Source organism: Strigops habroptila, chromosome 7, assembly GCF_004027225.2.
Source record: "Strigops habroptila isolate Jane chromosome 7, bStrHab1.2.pri, whole genome shotgun sequence".
NCBI classification, from domain to species: Eukaryota; Metazoa; Chordata; class Aves; order Psittaciformes; family Psittacidae; genus Strigops; species Strigops habroptila.
Window position 1 is genome coordinate 56,149,827 of NC_044283.2, and position 21,592 is coordinate 56,171,418.

Here is a 21,592-nt window from a genome sequence, read left to right on the forward strand (position 1 = left end):
CTTTCAACAATTACAGCCTGAACTGTGAAACCCATGCAAGAAGCAAGTTCAGGTAGCCCAAGTGGAGCTCCATACAGCAAATGAGCATGGATGTTTTCCTCATGTCCAGTTTTGTTTAGCCATGTCTGTATTATGCTAGGCACTTAGTTAAAAGAAACATGGATTTTAAATGAACCTTTAGGCAAAATGATTGTCCTGTCTCTGGAAAGATCTTACAATAAAGGAATGAACAATCCATCTGGCCCTCCTTGGAGCCCATGTAACTGCGGTCAGTGCTAGCAAATACTGCTGTTACTGTTGCAAGAACTTGCCAATCCTCTTCCTTCCCTTCCGTTAGTTTATCTTTGCCCGGTATTACACCTTGTCTGCTTTGACATTATAAAGATACCCTGTTCTCTTTCACGCTGAAGCTGGAGGCAAACAGGATTTTCTGCTTACCCAACTCGCCAGGACCCCACAACCACAGAGAGAACAAAAAAAAAAAAAAAAAAAAGAGTCTGCAGGACTATGCTGTTACCTCTCACCTTACCAGCATTTCTCCTAAATATTAAATAGTCACTTGAGGCCTGTGTGCAAGGTGTTCTGCATACTTGAGGGGGAGTAAGTCAGGTCTGAAATGTTTGAGATGTTTTAAGTCACCTGAGATGTACCCATCAGGGTGGCATACTCTTCTGGAGCAGCACTCAGGGTATCCAACAGCAGCTGAAATGGATCTGGTTGCCTACTTTAAACCAACTGAATCTATTCTTTCTTATTTTGAAGTGCCCTGAGTCAATTAAACAGTTAATGAATGCATTGCTAGATATTCACCTTGTGGTAGTCTACAAGGTCAGCCAGCATCGAGTGTTGTAGCTGGTCCACTCCAAGGAAGCTGTAGGAATCACTGGAGGCATCAATGAGGAAGTGTTTACATCCTTCCACAGACCGATAGGAGAGTACGTAGCCTTTGATTTTCTCACTGACCCGGACCAGAAAACTCCCTGGTACTGTTTTACTCAGAAGCTCCTCTGCTTTCTTAGAGGTTAGGATACCTGTCCAAAACCAAACCAGAAAACTGAAGGGAGAAAAACGTGTGCAGGACTGGATGGAACAGTTCTCACAAGACATCTGCTTTTCTGCTCCAAAACTGGTCCATGGCACTTCCGTCCCTTGCACTGTTTCCTTGCCCAGCAGCCCAGGAAGAACAATACTGTCATTGCTATCAAGAAACCATGCTGAGAACATGCTATCTTAGCATTATGGTAACTTCTCCAGACTCAGATGACTATGAATGGTAAATGTGCACAGCTCAAAAGTACAGTTTCTGCATTATGAGAGAGAACAGCATTGCAGTGTGTTGTATGTTGATTCCAGCACAGCAGGGCTGGGCAGACAGTGACCGTAGGTCCCGTCAGAAAGCTGTGCAAGCATTGAAAGCACGGTTACAAAAGGATAACTCTTTTGTTGCTGCAGTCTTGGATCAAAAGGGTTTCCAAAGCAGGGGAGATGGATGGGATCATGATGACCCATTAGAAATGGGGCTGAAAGGGTGATAGATGATGAACATGTACGGAGGGAGAATGACCTGGGGCCGAGAATGAGCGGGATGAGGTGTGCCCAAATCTCTCTCACCCTGGTCCAAACAGTTACCAGGGTGACCACTCATCCAGTACAGGGAGGCAGGAGCAGCATAAAGTTATAGGGCACTTTGAAGATCTGGTCTCTGTTCTAACATTTCAGCTTGCCCTTTCTCATTATGCTAAAGGAATTTAAACTACATTCATAGGTATTTAAAATGGAAAACCTAGCCACCCTCAAAAAGCTTGTGGGCTCAGCCCATGCAGCAGCCATGTTAGCAGGAACAGCTCCTGAAAGAGTTGGGTTGGGGCAGAAATACTCAGGACTCACCGTGGAACCAAGGTGCAATTGCATCTGTGGTTTTCTGATAGCCTGCTCGGAGAGGGAATTGTTCCTCTTTGAACCACTTGATGATGCTTTCTTCAGTGGAATTGGAGATTGTCCTCTGGATTCCCTCTTTCCTGTTTGAAAAGACTGTGGTTAGTGCATCAAGCGCAAACAATGGCTTTTGACTCCTTGGCAGGACTTACCTTTTGTTCAGGATATTAAGAACAGCCGTAAACAGAAGGCTTACACTAGTGCAACTGTATGGTTTTCACTCAGCATAGAGCATGTATGCACTCTAGGCTTAGGATACTCTACTAAATAAACCTGTTACATTTCAGAGGTGAACAAATATGCTTCATCACATCCTAGGCTGGAACATAGCCTCAGCTCTGCTTTTTTCCCTGTGGGGTGTCTCCTGCATGCGAGGAGGAGAGCTAACCATTCTCATCTCATCCATTCCATGCTAGAGCAGAAGAATCTCATATCTTCTCCCCTCCACAGTGCACAGGGGTCTCCTTACCGAATCGTTTTCCCATTTGACATCACAGGAGGTAGAAGTTTAGGCTTAGGGGGGAGAGGCGGATATTGGAGTGGTCGCCGATCTCTTGCTGTGGCACCCTTGGAAATATCTGCCTGCTTCCCTTTGTGGATGCCCTGCAGTGAAAGTCTCCTGTAGTCGTCCCTGGCTTGCCGTGCAAGGGAGCGTCTCTTCTCATCTGCTGCCTTGGACTTCCGCACTGGAACAAAAAAGGAGTCCTACAGGAGCGAACAAGCAGGCAAATTTTAAGCTTGCTGCCCTTTGGCCATCTGCCTGCTTGGTGAAGTGGAAGAATAACCCAAAGGGTTATTATAACAAATAACACAAAGGGTTGCACTCCATTGTGAGGCCATTTGCCGTGTGTTTCCCCTCACTTTTGGGCATCTGCTACTTAACAGGGTCCAGTTCTTATTCCCTCAAGAGATTAAATATCTGGGTTCTTTTTGAGCACCAAGTAGGTCCCATTGAGCTTAGAGACTACTTGTTTATGTTTTAGATGCTGATTCCTGGCTCAGACACACATTTCTGTAATACCTTTCATGCGAGCCAGTGAGGAGGGGGTATGGAATAAAAGCAGCTGAAATTACTCTAAATCAATCCTTTGAAGGATTTGGAAGTGCTGATCATATTTTGAGGGTGGGAGAGAGTCTTGTTGAACCTTGTAGAGAAAGTAGAGAACTTGGCTGGATATATTTTTTGCTGTAAAACTGCCTTGATTGTCTAGGTCCAGCTCCTCCTGGAGTCTCAGGAGTAACTACCTCTCCGGTTGGTCTAAAGTAGGCTAGCTCTTGCTTTGATAATCAACTTCAGATATTTTGTTGTCAATAAGAAAAATAAAATCCCTGGCCTGAAGTGGAAATTATTGGTAGGGCAGCACTGCCATCTGCTGAGCAACAGGGGACAAACGGATCAAAAAAAGCAGGTTCTCCTTCAGGAGGTGTTTGGTATCAATGACGGATATTACTGTAAGTTGCATACTTGAAAGTATGTTTGCCGTTTTCCTTGTATCTTTTTAGATTCCTTACATGAGACAGGGCAGCAGGGCTCCGTTTAGGTGGGATTATGCTCGGATGTCAAGCACAGAATGCCCTTTTTAGTTAGACCCTGTTACCCGTTATCCTCATCCTCGAGAGCAATGGTTACTGCAAAGACCTACAAAAAGCCTTCTAGTTTAAAGCTTCTAGTTTAAAATTAATTATCCTGGCTATATCCATATGATTTCTATTTGTTGCTTATTTTAATATACTATCTGTAGGAAAATTTTCCATTCCCTGCCCAGCTCTAGTCTCAATGTTGTGTGGACTAAATGCTGTGAAATATTTCTGCTAATGCAGCACTGTATTCCTCAGCAGTACACCCACCAACCAATTATTCAGTCCCAATGTGTCAGGAGAAGGATTGAGATGATCCCACAGAGTCCTAGGATTTCTCAAGCACCATTCTAAGATCTTACAGGATTCCTGCCATTCAGGCTCATTCTCATCCAATTTCTGCAGTGTCCTCTGGCTCTCTGAGCTGGGGTGGCTCTGTGGTGTTGCCTCCTGGGGGACTGTGGTTTCTTCTCCTGGATTTATGCTCTGTGCTTCCTTCGTCTGTGAAAGAAACAGTATGTTCAGCTTTGCCACAAGCTAGTTTTAACCCTGCTTTTTAGCTAGCCTTGAAATACTGGCAACTCCATTCTCTATTGTGAATCCCTCTGATTTCAACAACATACAAACATGATGTCTTTACTGCAGGTGACAACATAGAAAGTAAGGGAAAGCAGTCTACCAGAAATCTGTACTGCTTCTCAGACTGCCAGCCTGGCCTGATTTGTGTCGTCTCCAAATCACCACACCATACATGAGGAGCATGGAAATGATGGATAAAACTGGTCCAATGACTGGTGAGGACATTCTTGGGTCAGGTGAGGATGACTGGAACTCTGAGGCTGACTGGGACTCTAGGATAAAATCTTGGCCCTGCTCAGTGTGTTAAAAGCATCCTACATTGCCACTTACCTGTTGGAAGCCACGTTTCCTCACGTGGCAGTCTGCCAGCATCTGGTGAACATCTCTGGTTTCCCTCTGGGCAGAGGAAAAAAATGGTGAGAAATAAATTGCTCTTTTTTTTGAGCAATAGGGATTTAATGCAGAAGCAGTGATGTGACATTTATGTTAACAAATTTCACCAGCCTTCTCTAACAAACACTGATTTTTTCATCATATTAGGCCTAATATGCCACAAGAGGGGAATTCAGGGGTGTCAAAATCATCATAAGCCTAGATTTGCTAAGCAATGCTCCCAAGTGCTCCCAAGGAGCAACCCCTTTCCTCCTTCCCTCGAAGGCAAGCCCTAGCTGAACCTGCCATCCCCAGCTTTACCTGCCTGTTCTCATTAGCTGCTGTGGCTGAGGTGCTGCAAACCCCTGCTTGTCAAACTGACCCAACTAGCTGCCTATCTCGTGTTCACTCTTCCCTGCAAACCAGCCTAGCTACCCTGGCAGCAGCCGCTAGCTAAGACCTGCCTTTGAAGACAAACAGTTAGACTTGTCTTTGAGCAAACACCCCCCACCTCCCTGCTGGCCCCAGACTGCCTCCCATGGCACAGTGAGTAATGAGTTAACTGTGCTACAGTGCTTACCAAGGACACACTTTGTTTTATCTCCATCACCCTCTTGGCTAATATTTAATATGAACAGGGCTTTCCAATTTCCCTTTCCTTGACAGGAAACTAGGAACTTCAAATGTCTGTGAAGCAGCCTGTTTTCTTATATCAGTCCCCCAACCCTTGCAGCAGAAAAAGCACAATGTCCACATCCCTGAGGTTAAATAGGAACTAGATCTCAGAGAAAGCACTTTAATTAGAGAGGTAAGAAAAAGCCTCTCTCCAGGCTTAGAAAATGCAACAGGGGTCTTTGGTCTGGAGCCCTCCTTCTAATAGCAATGATGTCCCAGAAACCTGGGAAAAATTATTAATAATTTAATGACAGAAACCAAAAGTAAAATGTATAACCCCCCTCTATTTCCATGTGCAAAATTCTGAAAGGTGTTTAGATTTTTGGGGGTGATGGTGTGATTTTTTGTTTGGGTTTTAGTTTTGCTTTTTCCTTATTAGCTGTGACTAAGAGCTTCCTTTGAAAGGAAAAAAAATCTCCCACATAGTTGCTCAACTTCAGCAAACAGTGCTAAGAAAACCCCCATGTGAGTCAGAGGCTTTTGATAAAGGAGACAGCCATTCCAAATACACTTCAGTATTTTCGGAGCAGCGGGAGAGGCGCTTTGCCAAAACCTAACCTTCAGTTATCGTGCTTTTCATACTGGAATACGGAGTGGCTGTATAATAAAAGAATATACACTCATACAAGTTAGCAGCAAAAGGCTGAATGAAAACTCTGCTGCATAATACTGGGCTTCTCCCCTTGAACTGACAGGGCGTTCTATTCCTTCTGTTCAACTTTGCTTGCAGGGGTAGTCAATTCAACTCATCTTTTTCTCAGTTCTCCGGAAAGGGCTTTTTGTAGCCAGTTAAAAAGTAGAGGTATGTTTATTGCTGAAGAAAACTACTTCTGTAGTGAAGCACCACAGCAAAGCAGACACTGTAGTTACTGCATTTGGAGTTGTCGTGTGCTGTCAATGTAATAAGCTATTTTTAAACTATTTTAGAACACAAAAGGAAAGAAAAAAAAAAACTAAAATATACATGTCAGAATATGCTGGTAAAATCATCATCATCTGGTGTTATACAAGTAGATGATTTGTTTCAGGGCTGTAGCCTTCCACATACAGATTCTGGGATACCCTCCCTGGTCTTGCCTCAAAGCCACCCAAAACTGCCACAGAGCAGGAGGGAAAGTACTGCAACCCTTGTTTTATCCGCAGAGCATGGAAGCAAATGAATCCAGAGTAACTTATCTATTGGTACAGAGCAGATCTACCCCATCTGAGAACAGCATTTGAATCTCCCTAGTCCTAAGGAAGGATGTAACAGCATGGCTTCTTCTCTGGCTACAGAAGAAAAGCCTTAACAGTTGGCTGACTTCTTTTCTTCTTCAAATTACTATTTACAGCAGCCAGGATTTGCTGCGCTTCCTAGATCTCAAAGCACGTTTCTGACACGTTTTTCTGACAGAAAAGGGGGAAAACTACCTTTGTGAGCTCCTGGCTTTTCCCTGTTGAATCAGCAGTAATTTTTCTCCCACATTCCTTTTTTTCATCCACAGTGCTTTTCTTATTCCCATGAAGACCTGTCTCACCCGGGTCTCCTGGTTGTAGATGTAAAGACTGTGTCACAGAAGAATCAGTCTCTCTGAAATGCAAGAGCGAGAGAGGACTTAAGAACCTGAGGGAGTCACTTTTTGCTTTCTGGGCATCTTGTGAGGAAGCTGCACATGGGGAAAGCGGTGCTGCAACGAAGCAACATGCGTGCAGGCAGCTATCATATCTCCAAATCAGGCAGGTGGAATAATGAAATTAATGGCTTGTGGTGAGTAACTGTTGTCCTGCTGTACATGGGCACCTGCTGGTTAATCAGTGGCATTCCAAACTCATCATGTGCTGCAATAATAGAGTTAGCATTTCCTGTGGTCTGCAGAGGGTACCATGCAGGAGCCATATCACAGGAAGCTCAATGAGCCAGGTCGAGCCTCAGGCTGGAGCTGGTCTCTGCCAGCACTGTGTGTACACGCAGCCAGACTTTGTCTCTGCCTTTTGCCTGCAAGTTGAGTGCGACAGTAGTAACCACAGCCCCTACAGAGAAGACTCCAGCTTCTGGGTCCTTAGAAATACCTTCTCCTCCATGTCTGCCCATTGAGTCCTCTGGCTGAAGGGCGCTTACCTGCCCTCCTTGCTTTGCTCTCTCACCAACTGCTTTGCCCTTTGTGCCTGGATCTCTTCACAGATGGCCTCATATGATTTATCTGAAGGATGCTCGCCCATCACCCAGACCCAGACATCATTGTCAGCACCAAGCTTCCATGTCACCGACTTCCCGTTGGCTGGAAAAAAAGTAGCTCTTTGGCAAACACTGTTTGCTTGGTGGCTCCATGCAGGGTCTGTATCCTGCCTGCTGTGCCCTCCTGGATGCTGCCAATGGCAGAGCCTCTCCAAAACCATCTGCAGTTGGGGAAAGCTGGCCTGGGCCACAGCACATGCTTCCCATTTTGTTTCACCATAATGAAGCCAGGTCAGTGAAGGAGTCAATTCTGAGTCTGGGGGCAGGGGAGAAGACTCCCCACTGTCCTGCCCAGACTGTGTGAGGGTGTCCTACCTGAAAACAGAGCATACAGGGAGTGCTGGGAGAAGAGTAATATCTTCCTTGGAGCCGGCATGCTGTGTAAATCCTGGAAAGGGGACTTCAGGTCTAAAGGCACAACGGGAACCCCCTTGCAGATCTGGTACCCCAGGACAGACGTTCAAGTCCGTGGTTACTTAATGGACAGATTCAGAGGCCTCATTTAGTGCAACACTTAATGAGATGCACCTCCTGGGGCCAAGTAAGTCCTATCTTTCCAGATAGAGTTGTTGAGCAATTTGGTCAAGGACAATGTGTCTGAGACAAGGAGCAAAATCATTGCATGCCTGGTCAAAACTACCCCATTGCAGTTGGGTTTAGTAACAGTTTGGAAATATGACTACTATGTGTCCCTGAGGGAAGACATTACTCTAAGGAAATTATCTCTTAATGTCTAGGGAGCAATTGACTTGGCCAGATCTGTGCCAGATGGGGAAGCAGCTGGCACGCAAAGACTTACCTTTTCTCGGCAGTGGTTTCTTTGCTGAAGCCTTGTCCATAACAGCTTCTCTTTCCTCCCACCGTCTGATCTGTTCCTGCCGCATCTTGAAGAAGAGGATCTGTTTCTGCTCCTCACTGAGTTCTGCCAGCAGGTCAGGATCAATGTACATTTCCGATAGTATCTGTTTCAGCATGGCTGCAGGTTTCAGTTACACACGTTTGAGGCAATGATCTCCAGGGATCAGCTTCTCTTCCTGGCTCCGACAAGAAAGAGTCCCTCCCCGCCTGAGCCTGGAGCAGGAATGCAGGCGTGCCAGAGTAATTATACTTCTGTCTTTTTTTTTAGCTCAGACTTCCTGCACAGACCAAAAAAGTAAATAAGTAGCTTAAAAATCTGCTGTCAAGATTCCTTGAAATGAGAGGTGAGCTCAGCTCCCACGCAGCCCCTGTCTGCTCTGCAGGGAGAGCTGGCCAGAGGGACAAGTCCTTGAATGGGGCGGTTGTTGATACTCTGATAAACCCAGCTGATAGTCTATCAAGAGAGAGAGAGCGCTGCCTGATACAGTCATCGGAGGTGCGGCTTGGCTGTGCCCAAGCAAACATTCCTGCTGGGCAAGGAATCAATGAACCCATGACTAGACGGCTCCTCCTCCTTCCAAAGAGGAAAACTTTGATGATCAAAAGCCCAGCCTGCCTTGTTTCACCAAAGAGAGAAGAGGAGGGCTTTCGGCTCTGCTTCTGAGGTGAGAGTGAGAATTTTGGGGTGCTCACATCCATCAAAGGCAGCCTCATGGCAAGTCAAGGGAGCACAAGCAGTGCAGCTGGTTTAAGAAAGACGACTTGGATGGTCAGCTGCTGAGGAACTGAGGCAGCTCCCGCTCTGACGTGTGTTGCTGATGCACCTCGCCCACACAGTAAGCCTGGCATGGGACATCCCTGTCTGACAGGAGGAAGCGGATGGGGAGAAGGAGCACCCCTGTTCCTGCCCAGGATGACAGGTCATGTCTGGTGCATGCCAGCAAGGTACCAACATCCACACAGCAATGCTTCGTGCCTGTGGATTTACGTTTACAACAGGAGTTTCACTGAAAAATTGAGAGCTCTCCTATCAGTTGAGCAGATGCCAAATGAGAAAATAAAAATGTGGACCTTTGAACCAGCTCTTTTCCTTATCTTATCTGAATAAAGTCAGGGAGATCAGAAGGTTGATTGGTAGCACTTTTGTGACACAGGGAGGCCAACAGCCATGTATGAAGTGCAGTGCCAGAGCAGGGTGGCTGGCTGGCCAGGGGTGGCAGGGGCTTTCTGCACAAGCTCTTGGTAAATATTGCCAGCAGGCTACAAAGAAAGCTAGTAGGATTACTCGTGTGCTTCTGCACAAGTCCTAGGAGTCTAAGGAACAAGTACACCAGGACATAGCAGGTAGGAGGAAGGGGGTTGGTGGGGCAGTTATGTGGAGGTACAAAGGGCACAGACATGCCAGAAGGACCTGTGCTGGGGTGAAGTGGCAATATGTATTAAATCCTGGAGTTAAATCAATTAACCATCTTACAGGAGAGGCTCTGGATCCCTAGGGACGCAACTGTTGGAAGAAGTGTTGGGAGCACCTTCACCTTCAGAGTACGATTGCTCGGCTTCTGCCAAATTAAATAACAGAAAGAGGTGGTAGAAGAGCCAGTGAGCGCAACACTCAAGCTTTCCAAGGAGCACACAAAGAGCACATTTAATTAATTAATTGAAATGGGGCAGCACAACAGCAACCTTCGTAAAGTCAATGTGGCAGGACAATATCTGCTGTGTTGGTCCACCTTCCCCCCATGCCAGGATCAGGCAGGCTGTCCCAGGCATCTCCCCACTTCTGAACATGGCTTGCTCTAAAACTGCTGGAGACAGAGCTGGCTGGAGCCCCGCTGTAGTGAAGTCCCTAGGCACTTTCAGCAGGGAGAGCTTGAAAGGAGCTTGGAGCAGCTGGAGGAGCTGTAGGCAGGGAGACAAGGAGCTCCTCAAGGACCCTCCAGGCATGGACAGGGCAGACTGTGGTCCCAACATAACATTAGCTGCAGCAGAGGCCAGGAGTCCCTGAGAAGGTGCAGTGACCAGGAGCTGGGTATGAACTTTCTCATTTCTCTTTCGTTTCTCTGGTTACTTTCTGTTTTCTCTACTAAAAATGTTAACTAAATTCCAGAAGCATGGAGCTGCTGTTCCAAATCTGTATTGCTTTTGTTTAAGCAAATGGCTTTCTTGATTGAAAAAAAGAAAAGGGTTTTTGGTGAGGTGGTCTCACCTGAGCAATGCTTTCTGGATTGTTCCAGCTCAGTAGCCAAAGGGCTTGGAGTCTCCTTGAGCCATGGCGGGTGGCAGCTGTAGAAAGGGAAGAGCTTTTGTGGAGAGGATGTTGGTGAGCAGTCCCTCATCCCTTAGGGTACCTGAACTGTCTGTTCACAGTATAACTGCAAAACTGGGCGATACTGCTGGAGGGTTGCTGTTTAAGTTTCACTGCCTCCCATTCCTGAGCACTACCTGGAAGAGAAGCTGTTTGCACAGATCAGGTGTCAGAAAAGCTCCTTTAAGCAGAAATGTGTCCCTTAAGCTTTTAGTTGTATGTTTTAAGATCACTTCAACACATACAGTATGATGGACACAAATTTGGGGGCTTATTTTAGGTAAACAGTTGTGTTCAGAAGGTCTTGATGTTGCTGTGGTTTTAGGGGACACGACAATCTCTTTGTCTGAGCCCAAGGTGGGTTTTGTTTGGAGAAACCACCAGGGTTGCATCCTTCCTGGTTATCTTAAGAGTAACTGAAGTGGATGGTAGCTCTGGCCATGGTCTGAGCTTGATGGTCTGGCAGAGATACCTTCCATGGGCCAACAGAAATTAATCACAATACCTAAAACTGAAGGAGCTTTTAACAAAAGAGACTTGTAGCATACGGGGAGGTGAAATGGTTTTACTCCCTTCAGGTGAGAAGGTGTCATTTGTGGTTCGTGTGGGTTAAATCCCAAGTGGTTTTATTAAACAGAGGGCACTCACTGTCTTGCTTGGGAGGGGGGAGGCCAGCCAGCTGGTCAGGCTTTGTCTTCTGCCCCTGGACCAGAATTACTTTTTCCCCAGAAACTCTTCAGGACAGTCACAGTTCACTGGTTAGAGAGGTGCTTGGAAAAGAGGGTGGCCAAAAATCATCCTGTAAGGTTGTTCCTGCTACTGCTAAGGAGGGGCCATGGGTGGCTCTGGCTGGCAGGGGCAGCTGGAACTGGCCATAAGCACAGAATATGACCTCGAGTCCTACACCCTGCCTCTTCATACAGCAGTGAGCAGCTCAAATCCACCTCACCATCACGTCAGCCCTCCTCCTCACCCTGTGGCTGCACAGGAGGTATTGGACACGGCCTAGATTGGTTTATTTTACAGAGTTAAAATTTGCAGTGAGCAAACCAGTGGTGGTAAAGCAGTGTTTCTTTCCCCATCTGTAGGAAAACTCGGGTAGGAGTCTTGTTAAACTTTCCACTGCTTGTATTTTTTTCATGAGAGTGATCGATAGGAGCTGATTGTGTGGAGGAATAGGCAACAAGAGTAGCCAAAAATAGCAAAAAATTAAGTGGGGGGAGGTGGGAAGCTAAAACAGGGCTTTTGGAGCTCTACCGCTTGTATATGAGATACTTAACTTGAAAGCCATAAAGGTAAATGCAATTCAGAAAGCAAGGTCAGGCAGCATTTAAATCACCTGCTGGAGAGCAGCCTCTTTGTGCTCCTGTAAATGATCTACCATTAATGGGAAACATAAGTGCATGAATATGCATACAAATGCAATGGCTTTGAGAAGAGCTGGCATGAGTTCCTGCTCACATGTGCCACAGGTGGCACTTTGGCCACCAACAGGCTCATAAGGCACCCTCATCTGGCATCCTTCTCCTGCTCCTCACCATCAATGCTGCCAGCAGAGGGAAAGGTTCTCCAAGAAAACAGCAAACAAACGTACTTACATAGGCATTTGATATGATTCACACCAATAAATCAAACAGGAGGGTATAAAATGAAAAAGTGGACAAGCTGAATAGTGGTTCTTGTGCTGGTTTTCTGGGAGGTTCTTCAACCTACTGCACACATCTCTGCTGTAAATGTGGCAGTAACTTTAAAAATAACCCAAGAAAGTCAGAGGTGAGAAGACAAGAGAACACAAGAAAAGCTGCCTCAGGGTACAGCCTGATGAGCTAAGAGCATTTCCACTGTCATGAAGTAGCTTTTCCCATAAAAAGCAAATTAGACCAAGTTATTCAGAAAATGGTGGGACTACATTGCTTCAAATCAAGAGCGTCCTCTTAGAGCTGGTCTTCTGCTCAGCAACAAGTGGCTGCAGACGCACCATCAGGAATTATTTTCCCTGGCCAAGAGGACGGGCCACAGGAGTGCAATTGAGTTTCCTTTCCCTTGTCAAACAAAGCCCTGCAGCACCGAGGAGATATTGTGCTCAGGTTTTGCTGGATTTCTCCAATTCCAGCCACTCCAATGCCATCACCTCCCTGACAGAATTTAGGGAAGGGCTTTCTGATTCTTTGCAGAAGTTGTAGCAAAGCAGGATTACCAAGCCCACCTTAAATCTGCGTGGCCAAAGGTAATCCCTCCCCAAACATTGCTCTCAGTGCACAAGCCTTCATGGGTTAACCATCAGACATTGGTTCCTAAGATGCCCTTTTGTTAGAAAACATTTATGTGAGCAGCTGCGTCGGGAAGGTCACTACCAAAATATCCTTCTGGGCTTCAGACTTTTTACAGCCTTTGTTGGTTGGTGGTTTACTTGTTTTGTTGTTGGTTGGTTGGGGTTTTTTAATCCTCATCCTGTTCTAAATAGGGGAGTGATTCATTCCTGTCCTTCTGTTTAATTTTGCTTCGGCCCACCATTTTCTGTTTCAGCTGGAAGGAAAACTCCTGGTTTGGTCATAACAGAAGGGAAACATGACTGTATAATGGCTCTCTGAAGATGGAACTAGACCTGCTTGTATCTTATTTAGCATAAATAGATTCTCTGTAAGGCTTGCATATAACACATGGAAGAACAAAGCCAGTGAAATCTCCACAACATGAACCACCTTGAAATTGCCTGTAGCTGAACTGACTTGCCCTGTAGGTCCCGGATTTTGCTGGAGGGGGCAGCGGTTATCTTACAGCAGGCACAAGTGGATGGGGATGGCAGTAAGGAAAAATAATGTGGTACGGCAGTGGTTACTGAACACAGTTTGAGGCTGCATGGCTCTACTTTAAAGGAAAAGGTTTCTTCCCTGCTAGAACTAAATACAAATACTTCTTGATCTAGGCATAGTGAGAATCATCTTCCTATATCGGAAGTACTTAGGGAATTACCAATGGAAAGATCAGTGCGGTGGAAAGGGTTGGGGCTTCTATAGCTTAACACACAGGATCAACTACCCAAACAAACCTGGCCGCTCTAAGAAAGAAGTTTTTCTAACCATGAGACCTATTTAGTCTGTTTGCAGGTTTTGAACAACTTTGGGGGGAGTGGGGGAAACTTTGGTGTTTTGTGGTTTTCTTTAACGCAAACTACGACATTTATATTTCCTAATTGCACTGGATGGCTTTCCCAGGGGAAAGACTGTTCTTGCAAGTGGGAAGGAAGCTGTCAGGCACACAAAGCTGTCATTTACGTTTTCCACACAGTTACCCTGCTAAGCCCGCGGCTGTTCTGCACTGACGCAGTTTTGCCACTGGGAGCCACAGGGCAGATGAGAAGCGCTGGGCCGGGGGCAGCTCTGAGCCTCTCAGAGGTCGCACTGGCGAGCACAGGGGCTGTGCTGGTGGGACCCGGGGCTGCCCCGGCTCTTCAGTGGGCACTGCCCTGGGTGGGAGGAGAAATGCACCTTGATAACTCTGACCCTGCCCCAAACCTGTTTTCAGAAATGATTTGCTGTTAATTCATTGATGGGGCATTGCCGAAATACTGCAGGGTAGAACACAAGTCTGTGTTCATATAAATTCTGTGAGAAGGAAAGACATTTAATTCTCGCCGATAACTATAAACTGCTTTTAAAGCTACATGCAGTTATTAAATTGTATGTGCTACTACGGGGAACAAATTATTTGCGTGAAGACAAGGCACCCAGAAGGCAGTGATCTGAGTCTGTCATTCTCCAGAGGACTCTTGGGGAAAAAAAAGGAATATTGGGAGAGAGAAAATGTGGTGAGAGGCAGGTAATGGGGCGGAGGGGGCTGTGTTAGATGATAGGGGTGGGACAGAAGCCGTTCTGGAGGAACAGAGAGGTGGAAATCCGTTTTCTCTTGCAAATGAAGTACGTTACACACCCGTTGACCTCCCCTCTCTGTTAGCCCATGTGTGACTGCTCTTGATGGAAACCAGCCGGTTCCTGCAGGGAGACAAGGGAGCCCGGTGGCAGGAGGGGTCACCGACAGCCCCGCCAGGTCCTCTCCTCCCCCAGGCGATACGGCTGGGAGCCAGGACCGGGAGCTGCTGGTGTGATGGAGCTGGGGCTGATCCCGTGGTGAAAATCGGCAGCCGCGCCGACACCCGGCACCTGCCTGCAGGAGGGCTCGGGCCGGAGCTCCAGGCAGCACCGAACAGTGTCTCCGCTCCTGCACCGGAGCCAGCGAGTGGGGGAGAAGAGAGGAACCGCCCCGGGTTCCCGCACTTTTCCCCGGTTTTCCCCGTTTTCCCATCCCGGGACCTCGGGGCCGGACGGGACACGGCGTTGCCCGCGGTTCCCTCCCGCCGGCTGCGGCTGCCCCGTGCTGGGGCCGTGAGCGCCGCGGCCCGAGTTCCCCGGAGGAGCCCCGGGGACACGAGACACCCGAGCCCAGCGCGGCTGCAGCCGGTGCCCGGCGCAGCGGCACCCTCCTCCCGGCCCACTGCACGCCCGGCGGCCCCGGTGTCCGCCCGGGCCGGCGTGCCGCGCCTCTGGCGATGGCGCCGCCTGGCGCGGCGGGAGGGTAAAGCATCGTGGCCGCTGCTCCCCTCGGTCACTCCGCGGGGGTGCCCGACCCACCCCCCCCCCGCCCCGCCTCGGCTGTCGGCCCGTTAAACCCGCTACCGGCTCCTTCCTGCTTCGTGCCCCTTGGCCGAGCCGGCTTTTCTTACCCGCTGCCGCCTGGGGAGGAGCGGAGGTGCCCGGGCTCCCGGGGCAGGCACTGCCGGCGGCGGGGATGGGGCCCCGGTGTCAAAGCTGTCCTGGGGCACCGGCAACACCTCCGCGTGGGGAGGGGGCTGAGCCGGGTGGGGGTGAGGGTGCGGGGGCTCCAGCGCTAAGCCCCCTGTCCCATAAGTATCGAGCTGCTTCCCCTTAGGTGGTGAAGACCCATCTCGCAGTCCAGCTCCTCCCGACCTCCTTTCAGGACGAGGACCACAAGGTGATGCCATGGGTGCTGCCCACCTCTCTGTGCCTGAGTGGCAGGAAGGGGCACTGCTCTGCACCCATCCACATTCCCTCGGTTGTCATCTACATAGCCTGCAACCACAAGGATGTCGTTGTCTCCTCCTCCTACTTCTTTTGCCAGATGTCCAAGATGCTCCCTGACCCTGACATGCTGGGAGAGTTCCTGGAGACCTTCATGGCTGGCAAAAGTGGGGGCTGAACCCCAGGTTGACCACCCTGAAACGCTGGTGGGGAGGGCATCCCCCACCACCCTGCCTTGCAGCTAACCTCTTGGCCACTTCCCACAGTGGCCTATGGATCCTGGTGTGAGAGTGAGTGGGGATGGTGGGAAAAGAAGCAGAAGGAGCAGCTTCTCTCCCTCTTCTGTGAGGACATGAAGAAGATGAAGGTGGGATGGAGAGGAGAGCACCCCAGTTGCCCCTCCCCCCCCTCCAGCCTTTTGGCAGCCTCCCTATGTCAGCTGCCCTGCAGGACCCATGACGGGAGGTGCAGATGATCCTGTGGTCCCAGGGCAAGGAGGTGGTGCAGGGGATGGTGGTGAGGATCCTCCACCACACGTCCTTTGGGGATCCGAGGAAGAACCCTGCTGCCAACTGCGAGACCATGCCCACTGCCCTGATGGACCACAGCCTCTCACCCTTCCTCTGGGAAGGTGGGTTTTAGGCAGTGGTGAAGGGCTTGGGAGGGGTGTCCCTGAGCTGTATTGCAGCCCCCATCCACAGCTACAACTATTTCAGGGGTGTCAGGATTTGCCCCACTCACTTTCTTGCCTGCAGGATATCCAGAAACTGGAAGAACCACTTCACTGTGACACAGAATGGCCCAGCATTACTGGGAGCAATGGGAGGCTCTGATGTCCTCTTCCAGATGGAGGCATGGGGAGTTTATCCCTTTTCCGGGTGGGGGCTGCGCTTCTCCCCACTCCCCCAGCAGGGAGGGCAGATCCAGATGGAGCATCCCTCACCAGTTCACTTTTCCCATTGCAATAAATTGGGAGAAGTGGAGGGTGAGCCATTGCCAGCAGGGAAATGTGGTGGGGCTGAATGCCCAGAATCCCTGGATTCATTCCAGCAGCTGGGATTGAATCCCAGGCAGCAGCTCCCCCATGATTAGGGGGCAGGAGGGTGGGCCAGTGGTGGCTCTTGTATGTGCAGGAGCTTTCATGCCTCGGGGTTGTGAGAGGTTTCTTGAGAGAGCGGGTGATGGTGGGGCTCACCCAGGCTCCCTGCTGCATATTGTGTCCTCAGCAGCATTGCCATCCTTGCCAGCTGGGGAACCCAGCCTCCAACCCAGCTGCGCCGAGCCCTTGCTCAAGGTGGCTGGAGAAAACCAGCCCCATCCCACTGGGGACATGGCTTTGCTTTGCAGCCCCGGATTCTCTAGTTATGACCCATTTCCAGCCTGAGTTTCCGAGATTGCAGTTTTTGGCAAGGCAGTCTCATGGGGGTGTTTCATTGCCCCTGTGAGTGATGCAACTTGGATCTGACTTCTAAACAGCAGCAGTGCTACAAGGGGAGCTCTCCCACAGGAATAAATCCTCTCCTCATACTTACTGAAATGCCAATGGAGATCTCTGTGCTTCCCCAGCTCCCGACTGTGCCTGCGAGGTTTGCACATGCAGCCAGTTTGTGATGGGCAGGGAGGGCACGTCCTGGATGCCTGACGTGGTGAGTCCCACCTGTGCCGGGGTGCTCCCCACAACCTGCCCTTTACTTCCTGCAACCCTGCTCAAGTGATAACCCCCAGTGGAGGTCGTGATGGATGTGTCTGGTCATGGGGGCTGCATCCGGCTCAAAGCGAATTTGAGGGAGACAGATAACAACACAATAGCCAAGGGCTAATCTGAACAATGCACCCACCATAGTGCTGGTCAAGATCTTTCTCAAACCAAGTTTGGAAGAACCTAACTTCTGCAGTCAGTATGCAAATACGGCTATAAATCAATTATCTGACTCCATAACTAGTGGACAGCCCAGAGCCTGTTGGGCTCTCCTGCATGGCAGTGCGCTGCATGCCAGGATCTCCCCTCGAGTAGGGACCTCTCAAGTTTACTCCTTGAAGTTGAGAGACCCCTTGCTGCAACAGATTCTTGTAGTGATTAATAGGATGCTAAACTTGAAATCTTAGCTAAATGATATACAGGATTGATTGTTCATATAGAATCCTTGAGACATAAATGACCAAGTCTAGAGTTAGGAGTGGATCCAGCCTCACTTAGACTCCCCTCTGAGTTGTTCAGAAAGTGAGGGGGTCTTTTCTGAACCTCCTGACTCAACAGGAGGGTCTCCCTGACGGTTTTGTCTGACCCTGTCTCCTATGCACTCAAGTGTACCTTGCCACTAAATCTTGTTTAACCACTGTTTCATTTACTACCAAGCTTTGTTAAATCTCTGTTTTATATCAATAACCCAATTGCTACTTCTCTCTTAAGAGTGGAATGAGTCACTTGCCTATGACACTGCCTCACCGGGAACTTGGCCCTGGGGACAAATCAGGGACCTCTTTATCGAGGTTGCCACCAGGTGACCTCCTGTCCTCCCCATTCCCTCCTGTCCCATCTCTCCTGTCCTCCCCATTCCCTCCCAGCTCACGTTTGCCCGTGGGAAACAGGTAAGGGGGAGCATTTTACCACCTCGGGGGCCTTTAAACCCCTTTCCCAGTAGCACAGTATCAGCTGCACCAGTGCTCTGCAGCTCTGCAAACTTTGGACCTGTATTTGAGCACCTTGAAGGGGCGGTGTGTGACCAGAGCCTGACCCCACATACTGCTAGAGAGCCCGGCGGCAGTGCGAGGAGCTGTGGACTTCCATGGGGTGATCCCCGGATCGGAACAGGGTGATGTTTAACCCCCCTGGGACGTGGGCTGGGATTTGCCTCTGCGGGTGGGGGGGAAGCTGTGATTTCCCCCCGCCGCCATATGTGTGTTTACCCGGGGGAGGAGCGGGGAACTGAGCCCGGCGCAGCTCATCACAGGCTTCTGGAACCGTGCCCAGCGGGGCTGCTTCCCCATCCCTGCCCTCTGCTCCCTGCATCCCCCGCTCCGCAGAGCCGGGACCGGATCTCTCCGGGTCCCTTTCCTAACGATGGCCCCGGCATTCCGCAGCCCCTGGCGCCTCCCCGCGCCTCCATCTTCTACAAGGGGAAGGGAGAATAACAAATCCGGCCCCGGCAAGCTGGGAGCGAAGCTTCGCCTCCCCCCAGCCACAGCGCCCGGCGGAGAGGCAGGTAACGGGGAGAGCCTGGCCGCGGTCACCGCTTTGGGGTGCCCCAGCCTGGTAAGCGGAGGGCCTGCTTGGGAGCCGCGGGGAGCTCGGATGGGCTCGGTGTCCCCTTGGAGACGGAGGCCAGCCACAGAGCTGCTGTGCGGGAACCGCAGAGCGGGGACTGCGCAGCTGACATCTCACCATGTCTGTCCCGGCCGGCGCTGGGGAGATTTCCCGGGGACAGCCCTGTCAGCCCTGCTCCCCCTTCCCATCTCCTTCAAACCCCCACGGAGCCCCCCAAGTGGGGCTTCCCCCTGCCGCCGTGCAATAGGGAGCTGGGGAAAAGAAAGCTGGGGGGAGGGAGCAGAAAGCAGCCTGAAACCGCGGCCAGCAAAGCCCCTGCGAGCTTTTCCACCATGGTGTGGGCAGCTGCCCACTGCCTTTGCTGACCTGAGCCCTCCAGGGCTGGCCGTGCCCCTCCACGCTCTCTGCACTGCCCGCCGCCCCCCCAAACCTGCGCGGGAGGCAGGTGCCACCTCCAGGGATGTTTCCCTTCCCGTGGCCGGGATGGCTGGGCTCAGCAGGGTCTTTGGGGACCCCGAGGGATGAGGTGGCCCCATCCTGCGATGCTCTTCGCTGCCAGCCAGCTCCCCGCTGCATCCCTGTCCCCAGCAGGATGGCCGACCCAGACACCAACCTCCGGCGGCCCTGGAGCATGGTACATGACATCCCCATTGTGAGCGCCTTCACCCACAACTGGGACAAGGTTGACATCTTCCAGAGCCGCCCCGAGGACATTGTGGTGATCAGCTTCCCCAAATCCGGTGAGCATCCCTGGGCACCGGATGGGGGGATGCCATAGGCAATGCCAGGAGATGGTGCCCCTCTGGTGCTCAAGATGAGGCTCCAGCGGGAATGATGCCAGCCGGATGCCTGACCCCTCCTCATCAGGCACCACCTGGATCAGTGAGATTGTGGACATGATCCTGAAAGGCGGTGACCCCGAAAAGTGCAAGTGGGATGCCATCAGCAACCGGGTGCCTATGCTGGAGTTCTCCGCCCCTGGGAAGATGGTGGCAGGTAGTGGGGTGGCAGGGGGTGGCAGGGGATGCCGGATGTGGGGCAGGCTTGGTTGAAGGGGGGGCACCCTGCTGGTGATGGGAGCGCTTCTCGGGCAAACCTCCTTTGCAGGCACAGAGCAGCTGGAGACCATGGCATCCCCTCGCATTGTCAAGACCCACATCCCAGCTCATATCTTGCCCAAATCCTTCTGGGAAAACCACTGCAAGGTAACAGGCTGGAGGGGACACACCTGCAGGGACCAAGCAGAGATAAGGGGGGGATCTGCCCTGCCAGGACCTTGCAAGTTCCTGTGTGTCACCGAGCTCTCTGCAGATGATCTATGTGGCACGCAACGCCAAGGACGTGGCCGTCTCCTTCTACCACTTTGACCTGATGAACCAGCTGCATCCGCACCCTGGGACATGGGCCCAGTACCTGGAGGAGTTTATGGCCGGCAGAGGTGGGACAGGGTACCCCTGGGTGCATGCGGGGACCCTGCAGAGCACTGTCACCCACTGACACCCTCCTGGCTGCTCTCTCTATGCAGTGGCATACGGCTCCTGGTACAACCACGTCAAGGGCTACTGGGAGCGGAGGAAGGATCATCCCATCCTCTACCTCTTCTACGAGGACTTGAAGGAGGTGAGGCGCTGTGGCTGATGGTGTGAGGAGTCTGGGGGGTGGCAGAAGAGTTGAGCCTTGACCTGTTTCCCGCAGGATCTCCGCCGGGAGGTTGCCAAGGTGGCCCAGTTCCTGGGGCAGGAGCTGCCAGAGGCGGCCCTGGACACCATCACCCGACACACCTCCTTCGAGACCATGCGGGACAACCCCACCACCAACTATAGCATGGTGCCCCCCGACCTCATGGACCACGGCATCTCCCCCTTCATGCGCAAAGGTGAGTGGCCCCGGGGTCTTCCAGCACATTGTCCCCTCTGGCCTCCACTGAGCCCCATCTCACCTGCCCCAGGCACCACTGGAGACTGGAAGAACCACTTCACCGTGGCCCAGAACGAGCGCTTCGACCAGGACTATGCGCAGAAGATGTCGGACACCGACCTGAGCTTTCGCACCCAGATCTGAGACTCCCTGTTGTATGCCCTCCCTGTCCAACCCGCCATTCCAGGTCCCGGCATTCCCGTGGCTCTCCCGCCTCCCTGTGCCACAGGGAATTTTTCAGAAGTAAAGTTTTATCTTTGAATCCTCCTCCCAAGTTTGCACCCTGTGAAAGCTGCTGCGTTGCTACAGAGCGCTGTGGAGCCTCATCCCACCCTGCATCACCCCAACCCCATGTGGCCAGTGCAGGGCATGCTTAGGATGAGCCTGTGTGGCTCTTTCTTGAGGAATAAAAAAGCCAGTATGTGCTACAGAGCTGTTTCCAGCACACGATGAATGAAAGTTTTTGCAGCTCCCAGATGAGCACCTGTCGTGGTTTGCGCCCAGCCGGTAAGTCAGAACCACGCAGCTGCTCGCTCACTCCCCCCCTTCTTCCTCCCCCCGCTCCCGGAGGGATGGGGAGGAGAATCGGAAGAATGTAACTCCCACGGCTTGAGATAAGAGCAGTCCCGCAACTAAGGTATAATACAAAACCACTACTGCTACCACCAATGATAATAACAATAAGGGAAATAACAAGGGGAGAGGATACAATTGCTCACCACCCGCCGACCGATGCCCAGCCCGACCCGAGCAGTGATCTGGGCCTTCCGGGTAACTCCCCCCAGTTTATATACTGGGCATGACATGCTGTGGGATGGAATATCCCTTTGGCCAGTTTGGGTCAGGTGTCCCATCTC

At 50.9% G+C, this 21,592-nt stretch overlaps 2 protein-coding genes across 7 annotated transcripts in view; one reads left to right on the forward strand and one right to left on the reverse strand.

Annotated features, from left to right (window-relative positions):
• Nucleotides 1-21,592, reverse strand: part of SH2D4A (SH2 domain containing 4A) — a 53,464-nt gene that overhangs the window by 1,735 nt on the left and 30,137 nt on the right. The window contains exons 1-8 of one of the 2 annotated variants that reach the window (XM_030492968.1): nucleotides 8,154-9,580; nucleotides 7,238-7,397; nucleotides 6,550-6,709; nucleotides 4,423-4,488; nucleotides 3,876-4,014; nucleotides 2,405-2,621; nucleotides 1,888-2,018; nucleotides 811-1,031 (exon numbers count right to left, since the gene is read on the reverse strand). In XM_030492968.1, coding sequence (XP_030348828.1) covers nucleotides 811-1,031; nucleotides 1,888-2,018; nucleotides 2,405-2,621; nucleotides 3,876-4,014; nucleotides 4,423-4,488; nucleotides 6,550-6,709; nucleotides 7,238-7,397; nucleotides 8,154-8,328 — 1,269 coding nt within the window. In that variant the 5' untranslated portion in view covers nucleotides 8,329-9,580. Of the gene's footprint in view, nucleotides 1-810; nucleotides 1,032-1,887; nucleotides 2,019-2,404; nucleotides 2,622-3,875; nucleotides 4,015-4,422; nucleotides 4,489-6,549; nucleotides 6,710-7,237; nucleotides 7,398-8,153; nucleotides 9,581-21,592 lie in introns of those variants that run through there. The other variant, XM_030492967.1, reaches the window with a different exon arrangement.
• LOC115610886 (sulfotransferase family cytosolic 1B member 1-like) lies at nucleotides 18,235-21,165 on the forward strand. Of its 5 annotated transcripts, none has more exons than XM_030492975.1 (9): nucleotides 18,235-18,366; nucleotides 18,635-18,806; nucleotides 19,407-19,558; nucleotides 19,686-19,814; nucleotides 19,926-20,023; nucleotides 20,130-20,256; nucleotides 20,344-20,438; nucleotides 20,514-20,694; nucleotides 20,767-21,165. In XM_030492975.1, exons 3-9 carry the CDS (start codon nucleotides 19,411-19,413, stop codon nucleotides 20,877-20,879), a joined length of 891 nt encoding a protein of 296 aa, XP_030348835.1. In that variant the 5' UTR covers nucleotides 18,235-18,366; nucleotides 18,635-18,806; nucleotides 19,407-19,410; the 3' UTR covers nucleotides 20,880-21,165. The 5 variants fall into 5 exon arrangements, with proteins under 5 accessions (XP_030348835.1, XP_030348836.1, XP_030348833.1 ...); XM_030492976.1 differs by having other exon boundaries at nucleotides 19,410-19,558; XM_030492973.1 differs by having other exon boundaries at nucleotides 18,635-18,756.

Excerpts from the sequence above, each read along its gene's own strand:
- LOC115610886 (XM_030492975.1), top strand. The coding sequence starts at position 19,411 with ATGGCCGACCCAGACACCAACCTCCGGCGGCCCTGGAGCATGGTACAT. Across the intron at positions 19,559-19,685 it reads GATCAGCTTCCCCAAATCCG|GCACCACCTGGATCAGTGAG; the intron begins GTGAGCATCCCT and ends CCTCCTCATCAG. Across the intron at positions 20,257-20,343 it reads GGAGTTTATGGCCGGCAGAG|TGGCATACGGCTCCTGGTAC; the intron begins GTGGGACAGGGT and ends CTCTCTATGCAG.